General features: G+C 35.8%; 1 protein-coding gene across 1 annotated transcript; it reads right to left on the bottom strand.

Annotated features, from left to right (window-relative positions):
* Nucleotides 1-4,135: 4,135 nt before the first annotated feature.
* On the bottom strand, nucleotides 4,136-8,180 carry LOC112734764 (pyruvate dehydrogenase E1 component subunit beta-3, chloroplastic). The gene is made up of 4 exons (XM_025784212.3): nucleotides 6,666-8,180; nucleotides 6,424-6,518; nucleotides 6,277-6,311; nucleotides 4,136-5,218 (listed from the first exon to the last, which is right to left on the bottom strand). The coding sequence occupies exons 1-4, from the start codon at nucleotides 6,772-6,774 to the stop codon at nucleotides 4,246-4,248; spliced, it is 1,212 nt and encodes a 403-aa protein (XP_025639997.1). The 5' UTR covers nucleotides 6,775-8,180; the 3' UTR covers nucleotides 4,136-4,245.
* Nucleotides 8,181-9,183: the final 1,003 nt, after the last annotated feature.

Below are 9,183 nucleotides of genomic sequence, written 5' to 3' on the forward strand. Positions count from 1 at the left end.
ACACGTTTTGGTGTGAGAGGACTAATATGTCCTATTTTAAAAAGTTACATGCCACATGTGCTCCCGTAATGACTAGGTTAGCGCTACGGAAGTCACGTCAGCGTTTTTCGTTGAGTCCAACAAAGTCACTTTAACAGAAGAATAAATTTGTCCGCGTTTTGAAAGAGTCAGGAACATAAATGTATTTTCCAATCCTTGGAACGAAAATGTCCGCGAAAAAAAAGTTAGGTTAGGACCTATTTATCTTTTACTCTATATATAATCAAAGAAAGAATGAAATGAAGGGTCATCAGTGGAAATTAAAATAATACAAAAGTACAGAGAGAGTACTGGCTCCACTGGGGCATGTAATTGTTAAGCTTCTGATTCTGCAGAACTATACCTCATTTGGCTGCATCACAACTTCAGGATCCAACATCAATTGCATGTTATTCTACACAAGGAACTGTACTGATTATATTCTTCCAATACATGGTGGTTAGAGTAGTTGTCATGGACCTATATATAACATCTGATCTCTTGAAGTATGTGTCTTGAGCACTGAAATTAAAATGTGATATATGACCCAACCTTTGTTGGAGTAGTATCGTAGTTAATGTTGTATGCTGGTATAATATATCTTATTAGTGGTTGTGGAAATTCATTTAAACAAAAAGAAAAACGCCACTTGATGAATTCCTACCAGAAATTTATAATTATATTCTATATATTAATGCGTCTAAACGACTACGTTACATACATGTACACTAAAATCAATTATCAAAATTATTAGTATAAAATACATGTTGAAATATAAAATATATATTGAAAATAAATTAAACAATACATATATTTATACATAAATTGGCTGATTTTAGTGGTTAATTTTACTATACAAATTAATTAAATAGCATTTTTATATAATATAATATATAAATTATTTAAATCATTGAAGCCAAATCCAGGAAAATATGCATGATCAAATCATTGTCTTCTGTCAATTAATCTAACTGCAATTAATTATATATATACACTGAATTTTTCAGAGGAGCTTTCAAGTTTTATCCCTTAATCCTTATAGAGCTCAAGTAGTTGCATTGACCGAGAGTCAACTCTGTTATATCAATGCGGAAGGAGAAATTTACAAGTGTGATGATTCGTAAAGAGCTTACAATATAGGCACAACTTAATAAAAAAAAATAGTGTTAAAGTTAAATTACATTTGCTTATTAAGTGTAAATATAACTGGCTGCTGCACATAAAACATTTTCACATGGAAAACACATTTTAAGTAATTAATAAAACTACATTTGTGGCCAAGAATGAAACACATTTACGAGTCTTGATGGATCCGACAAATCCAAACATGTACTGACAACTGATCAATTACATTATGATATTATTCCTTCCATTAGCCTTTAATTTCCACATGGGTGGGCTGGGTAGATTTCAGTGTCCTTTAGTTTAGCAAAAGACACTTGCCCAATAAATTGGAAGAAAAGGGTAAGGGCCCATCTGGCCCATGAAGCTTTTTTCATATAAATATAATATAACTAACAGTTTCAGTTTCGGTTGAATCTTGAATGACCTGATAGATCTTAATAGGCATGCATATCAGTGTATGTTGCATTAAAGTATTAGTAGTCCTGCATGCAATAATGATTCTTTGCTAGCAGTTAGCATGCATACATGCACACTTGCAAAATCAACGAGGACATGTTTAAGCATGTCTCTGCTATGACCACTTGGAATCAGACGAATCACCTTTCCCTGCAATATGTTATTACATAAATATAATAATTGTTCTCTTTCATACATATACAGGTAGGGGTGGCAAGCGGGGAAGCCCGCCCCGCCCCGCCCCGCCCCGCCTAGTGAGGCGGTCCCAGAATCCTAGCCCGCCCCGCCTAACGGCGGGCTGGCGGGCCGGTGGGCTAAGCCCGCCAAATATCCTCTTTTTTTTTATTTTTATTTTTAACTATTAAATAATATATATAAAGATATAAAAAAATCTCTTTTGTTTTTTACTTTTAACTATTATAATTTCTAAAAGTATAAACAAATTATAATTTTTGTATTCACAAACATTAAAGTCTTTGTAATTATAAATATTGTTTCCAAAGCAAAATAAACATAATCCAAAACATAATTAACAATATTGTCTCAAACAAAACAAACATAATCTAAAACACCCAATTTTCATCTTCATTCTCTTGTAAGTTGGGTTGGGGATGTTGGGTTTTGGTAAAAAAAATTATAAAAATACCCCTTGCTAAAAAAAGACTAAGCCCGGCGGGGAAGCCCGCCCCGCCCCGCCAAAGCCCGCCAAAACCAGCGGTTTAAGCGGTGCGGGTTAAGCGGGCTTTTGCTATTTGGCGGTCCCAATTTTCCAGCCCGGCCCGCCTTTTTTGGCGGGTTACGCGGGCCGGTCCGGCGGGTTTAGGCCCGTTTGCCACCCCTATATACAGGGTCAAAAATAACTAACCCTCAACGTTTTCTTGTTCTCCTTTTCTGTTGCTGGTATTTAATTATTTATTTATTTATATCTACAGTAAGATCATCCTCTTTCTACGAATCATCTACTTGTCCTGTTACTCTACTATAAGAAAGGATAAATATGATGTCACGTTTTCTTAAGATTCAAATTTTTCTATAATGTTTTTTTAGATAGAATTTCAAACATCATAATAGTTTCTGTGTCATTTTCTTACTGAGTCAGCTGTTAAAGTGCTGATGTAGCTATCTTTTGTCACACCAAATGCCGCGATCAACGGCTAAGTGACGTAACATTATTTCAATTTATACTCAAATTGATCTCTCGCTCAATATATAGTCCTAATCCCTAATGTGCATAACGCTTATTGTGCTTTTCATCTCATTCTTCTTCTTCTTCTCTTTTTTTTTTTATCAATGATTGTTAATGTTTAAAAACTAGAATAAGAGGTGATAGCACTAACTCGAATGTGCATCATTGTTTTTGTGTTAGACTTAGTGCTACCACCTCCTATCATAGTTTCTGAATATCAACATTAATCATTGATAAAAAAAAAAAAATAAAGAAGAAGAACGAGATGAAAAACACAATAAGCGCTATATACATTAAAAATTAGAATTATATATTGAGGAAGGATTAAATTAGGTATAAATTGAAATGATGTCACGTTACTTAGTCATTGGAAATTTTCAGTGTGATAAAAAATGACTACGTTAGCACTCCAATAGCTGACTCAGCATCGAAAATATCTCAAAGATTATTATGATGTCTGAAGACTGAAGATGTATCTGAGAGACTATTACAAAAAAAAAAAATTTAAATTTTGAAGACCATTATAAAAGATCCCGTGAATTTCAGAAATTATTACGGGATTTCCTTCATTTTATCTCCAACATTCAACGCCTTAGGTATGTGTGGGTTTGTCGGGACGAAAGTATAGGAGTTTTCATATATGAAATTTATGTAATAAAGTTCCATGTCTTTTAATAAATAAAACTCTTTTATCTTTGGGAATAAAAATAAAAAAGTTCTATGAAACGATCTCCATAATTTCACTTTCGCCTCAACAGAAAAACTTACGGGAATCAAGCACAAATGAAGTACCCGAGTATATGCATCCCATGAAAACAAAGCAAATCTAGAAACTAAAACAGCTTTAGGCCCAAAAACGGAAATTAAATAGTATTACAATTGGCCCAAAAGCTCCATCGTTTTTATCTATGCCCATAGGCTGCAGGCCCCTCAAGAGTCTACAAAACATACTTTGATCCTCTCATGTTTACATTGAACATTTGCCACGACCAAAAACAAATTGAACATTTGACCTTGCGCTGTCCAAAAAAATGAATTCGTGTTGACCCCAATATATATGATGTTCACATTTTCACCATTGATTATTTTAACCTTTTTTTTTGTAGTGCAACTCAAAATCAAATGGTCTTCAAAAAGGTTTATAGTGAAAAAAGAAAAATAGCTTTGATAGTTATCTAAATTCAATTCACCGGCGCTTCTAGCAATTTTTATGTGAAACGGTTTGATTTTTGTTGATGAATCATGTAACACCGTACATTCGACAAAAATGCTACCCAAAAAAAATGCAACGATGCAGATTAACTGATTGAGAATACTGGGCTGGGACTGACTCAACAGTTGCAAATATTCTTGGGGTAAACACTTTGTAGCCGAATTAACATTTAACATTTAACATTTAACAAGCAGAATAGCTGTACCAAAAGCATTTCTAATTGGAAGGTAATGTATTTATGAAGGTATCACTGGCATAGCTGCTCAACTGCTGAGACAATCTGAGCAGGTTGAACCACTGTCCATTCCTCCAATGTTCCAGCATATGGAGTTGGCACATCCTGAGAGGATAGGCATACTATAGGAGCATCCAAGTAGTCATGGAAATTCTCGGTAATGGCAGCTGTCAAGCTGGCGCCGATGCCGCCTGTTCGCATGCACTCTTCCACAATCAACACACGATGTGTCTTCTTCACTGAACATCCAATAGTGTAAAGATCAAATGGTTTTAAGGACCTGATATCGATTACTTCAGGGTCATACCCCTTGTTCACTAATGTCTTGGCAGCTTGCATCACATGATACCTCATTCTGGAGTAGGTTAATATTGTGACATGCTCCCCGGGCCTAACCATCTCGGCTTCTTCGAGTGATAATACATACTCTTCATCTGGAATTCTCTCCTTGAGGTTATAAAGCAATACATGCTCGAAAAGTATCACAGGGTTCTCGCTTCGGATAGCAGCTTTCATCAAGCCCTTAGCATTGTAAGGGGTTGAGCAAGCAACCATTTGGATCCCAGGGATTGACTGAAAATATGATTCCAGTCGCTGCGAGTGCTCTGCTCCAAGTTGCCGCCCTACTCCACCAGGCCCACGAATGACAATTGGTATTGTAAACTGACCTCCAGATGTGTAATGAAGCATGCCGCAATTATTAGAGATCTGGTTAAATGCCAGGAGCAAAAATCCCATGTTCATACCCTCAACAATTGGCCTCAGACCCGTCATTGCAGCTCCAATGCCCATGCCAGTGAAGGAGTTCTCAGCAATAGGGGTGTCCAAAACTCTCAGGTCCCCATACTTTTCAGCAAGGCCTTTAGTCACCTTGTAAGATCCTCCATAATGACCAACATCTTCGCCCATGACACATACGCGAGGATCCCTCTCCATCTCTTCTTCCAAACCTTCACGGAGGGCTTCGAAAAGGAGAAGTTCGTGCCTGAAAGTAAAAAGCATATCCGGCCATCCGTCATTATTGATCATAACTCATAAAAAAGACGTAAAAGGAAAATTTGCAAGCAAACTTTTGTTTTAGCAAGTTAAACTAATGTACAGACTGTTGTTCCAAATTTTCAAAAGGATGTCCCAAAGTTTTTCATTTTTTAAACCTTCATCATGGGCCACCAGTCCTTCCCTTCTTTATGTTACAACAGGAGCAGAAAACACCCAAAGGAATAAGTTGTTATATGCAAAAAATCAACAAGAAAAACTACTTTATGTGGCTTCCAGTTCCAGAACCCTTTTTGAGTAATCAGTACCACAAAATTTTGAAACTCATGGGGCTTGGTGAACATGAGTTGTGACTATGAAAAAGTTGACAACTTCGTTGAAAGTTTAACATAGAGCCTTGATAAATAAGATCAACGAGTATGCAATGTTATTATCCGCATTTTAATAGGTGGGAACCGGAAAACTAAATTCAACTCATTCAATAGTTCAGGAATACCCTTTAACTCCACTTTCTACTATATAGCATTCATGCCACTTTCAATACATTTTAAGTTTCCCACTTGTGACACTATCCACCACCAGGGGTAAGCTATCCTAAGGCAATGCAAATATAGTCCAAAGGCCCCGAAGCTTCCTCTTGATTGATGAGGCAACAAATCTTCTCTTGGGCTATGCCTTTGGTGTCTATGTGAAAGCTGTAGACCTGTAGTGTATGAAAGGCAGTAAGCTAAGCGCCTTTTGGCTGTCAATCCCTTTGTTCTGGAAAATCTATAAACTGTGAGAATCCCAAAATTATATCGCAAGTAATTTGAAACTTGGTCTATTATATCCGAAGGTCTAACTTTCCACGAGTTCCACTATAAAATGCACGTAAATTGTAGAATACTAAAATGCATTGCCTTTTCCTCTCCAACCAGCTACCCTAAAAGTTGATTCTCTAGACCATATTAGATAACTGTTCACAATCTTTCAGCAGAAGTATAACAACTAACTTTTTCATATCATATAATTTAAAAATGAGTAAAGCGAGTGAAGAGAGAGACATACCCAGATTTTGCTGATGTGGAAGTCTCTCCTTTGGTCTACAAACAACCAAGCAACAAAATTTACAACCTGGATGAACTATGTAAAGTAGGAAAAGAAAAAATGCCATTCAGTGAAAAAGGGAATGTAATGGAAGTGAAGATAACTCACGGCAACTGCATTAGGAATTAACAAATCTTGCTTACGAGTTGCTGCCTTCAAGTTCAAGGCATCAGATCTGTAAACAAATATGCTACCTCTGCTATCTGAATCAATACACAAAATGAAACAAGCAACATATAAACACAGTACTAGCCCTGGAAAAAGTAAAATATTTAACACACGAGTTTAATTTTGAAAGAAACAACATTAACTGAAACTGAAAGAAGGATAGTTGAATTAGGGTAGGAAACCTGATATTGAGAGGGATTTGCGAGAAGGAAGGAGGAGCTTGTTGGAGTCTAAGGAACTGGAGGCAGAGAAAGGGGTCACAGCTCCCACTCCCTGGAAAAGTGTCGCCATTTGATCACCTCAAAAACGATCCAAATGCAACAAAAATTAAAAAATAAATTTAAGGGAGATTTATAGTAATTAGTAGTAGTTGCGTTCTGTGTCTGTGTTGTTGTGAAAACCCACACAAAGCTTATTTCATTTCATTATTGTGCATCTCTTCTTCTCTCTCTTACTTGTCAATTAGCATCACCACAGATTGCTGCTATTAAGCAGTAACCAAGCAAGTTGCATAGTGTTCACCGCCAGTGGACGGTGATCGATACTTTCGATGTTCATGCCAAAATTGGGCTTATTTTCTAGCCCAATGGGCCTATTAAGGTTTCTTTAAACTTGGACTCAATGTAAAAACTAGGTCTAGTTGGACTCTTCTCCCCAGAAAATATAAAAATGAATGCGCCCAATAACAATCACGAGTGCATTGGTTTAGGTATGCCGAACAGGCGAACACCATCATCGCTGAGGATAAACTTTGGCAAAAAGCCAAAACTCTACCAATTTTAATGAACATAAATTCTTGGAAAAATCACTCTAAGAAGTTAACTATTGATATAAAAGAGTCCAAGGTCTCATAAGTAAATCGCACCCAAAATAATGATTTAATGATTATGTTTTGAAAATTAAATAACGAGTTATTTGTAATTTATTATATTTATTTTTATATTATTTTTAAAAAAATTATTTTTTTATTAAAAATAATTAAATCAAAATTATGATATTTTGAATTTAATTTTATGAATAAAAAAAATTATATTTGACTATCTTTAATTTTTAAATTAGAGTGATTACTTAAAATTAATTAGAAAGTTTATAAATAAATAATGTTCATAAAATAGTATTATTGGACTAATTGAGATTTTTAAATTATTACTCTGTTCTTTAATTTTATTAAAATTTTTACACTAGTCAAATCTTAATTCCCAAATTAAATCCTATCCCTAACACACCCACATACTTACTTCACTACTCTCACTCCCGTCGTCAGAGAGAGAGAGAGAGAGAGAGAGAGAATTCTCGTCGTCGTTGCTGTCGCCCAACGCAGAGTGTGAGAGAGTTGAAGCCGCTCCTGTAACTAGAGCTCATCAGAAGCCGCCGCCATCGTCGTTTTGGTTTGACCGGAAGAGAGGAGGTGACGGTGGTAGATGTTGGCGCTGCTGCATGCAAGAAGGAGGGGCTGATACGCTCTTACTGAGCTGCTGTGTTGCCGTCGGAACTCTCTGCCACTATTCTACTCGCCGAATGTCGTCACTAGAGCTGTAGCTACTCCATTCTTTTACTCCTTTTTGGTACAATGAGTAGTTCTTGTTTCGAAATTCTTATTGCTGTTGTTCTATTATGGGTTATTGAGAATTTTGTGACGTTAATGTCTTAAGGTTGAGTTACCGTAACCGCATGCTGTGTCTGATGGAATGGCTGCTACAGGAGTAATCGAAGTCATGCTGTGGGAGAGGTCGAAGTCATTGCTGTTGTCGCAAATCAAAAGAAAAGGGATTTAATGCTTTAATTTTTGTAAATTGCGATTAATTGAGGTAGGGGCTTTTTCTTAAATCTATTTTATTTTAAGGTATTGTTATAAATCAATATCAATGTAAAAAAATATATTTTTTTGTGAACATGTGAGTCTTATGGATCGGATTGGACTATTTTGGAGAAATGAAATTGTTGAGATAAGTAAATAATAACAATACTTGATTATGACAAACATGCTGGTGATTGGGTTAAAAGCCCAATTGAAATTTAATGAAATTATTTAGTGTTGCAGACTCATATTCATTATGCAACCCAAATAAAGAAGACAAGCAGCCCAACTAGAAAAACTAAGTGCTTCCAAGACTGCTGAATAGAATTGAATCCAAAAACTAGCCCAGTGCCATTCAGAAAAAAGGAAAGCAGCCCTCAGCTAGTAGTGTTATGGTAGTTCGGGTAATGCATAGAGAAAAAAAAAAAAAGAAACTCACCTGTTTACTAAGCACAAAAAGAGAAAGAAAGAAAAAAGCTAATAAGAAAGGCTATGTCAAATCAAATTCAGCATAAACAAGTTAAGCTAAATCAGAGAATAAAGGTAATTTGCTTCCATTAACATGCAAGTCAATTACTTGTTGATTTCTCCTTCTTTCTGCACAACTATTTCGAGTAAATAGAAGAAAGTAGTGACTACTTTATTTCTGCTGTGAATTAATGGCTAATATTAAAATTTGGGACTAAAGCACAAAGTTAATAGTTTTGATTTATCAAATTCATTGAGGATCTATTTTCAAGGAAGCTGCGTGACTTAACTCTGATTCAAAATCCCTGATTTTCTAGTCTAATTAAAGAAAAGAAAGGAAGAGTTTAGTTAGCTTAAGACTCAAGGAGCTGACTTTGTGACGCCGGGACGTCGCTTGGGCCACCAATCTTGGCAAGGTTAACAACCCCACTATG

The sequence above is a fragment of the Arachis hypogaea genome, chromosome 3, assembly GCF_003086295.3.
Source record: "Arachis hypogaea cultivar Tifrunner chromosome 3, arahy.Tifrunner.gnm2.J5K5, whole genome shotgun sequence".
NCBI classification, from domain to species: Eukaryota; Viridiplantae; Streptophyta; class Magnoliopsida; order Fabales; family Fabaceae; genus Arachis; species Arachis hypogaea.

Bases quoted from the DNA above. Each gene is read 5' to 3' on its own strand.
- LOC112734764 (XM_025784212.3), bottom strand. From the start codon at position 6,774: ATGGCGACACTTTTCCAGGGAGTGGGAGCTGTGACCCCTTTCTCTGCC. The intron at 6,519-6,665 runs GTTTCCTACCCT...GTATTGATTCAG, and splicing joins CAAATCCCTCTCAATATCAG to ATAGCAGAGGTAGCATATTT. The intron at 5,219-6,276 runs GTATGTCTCTCT...TTTTACTTTCAG, and splicing joins TCCACATCAGCAAAATCTGG to GCACGAACTTCTCCTTTTCG.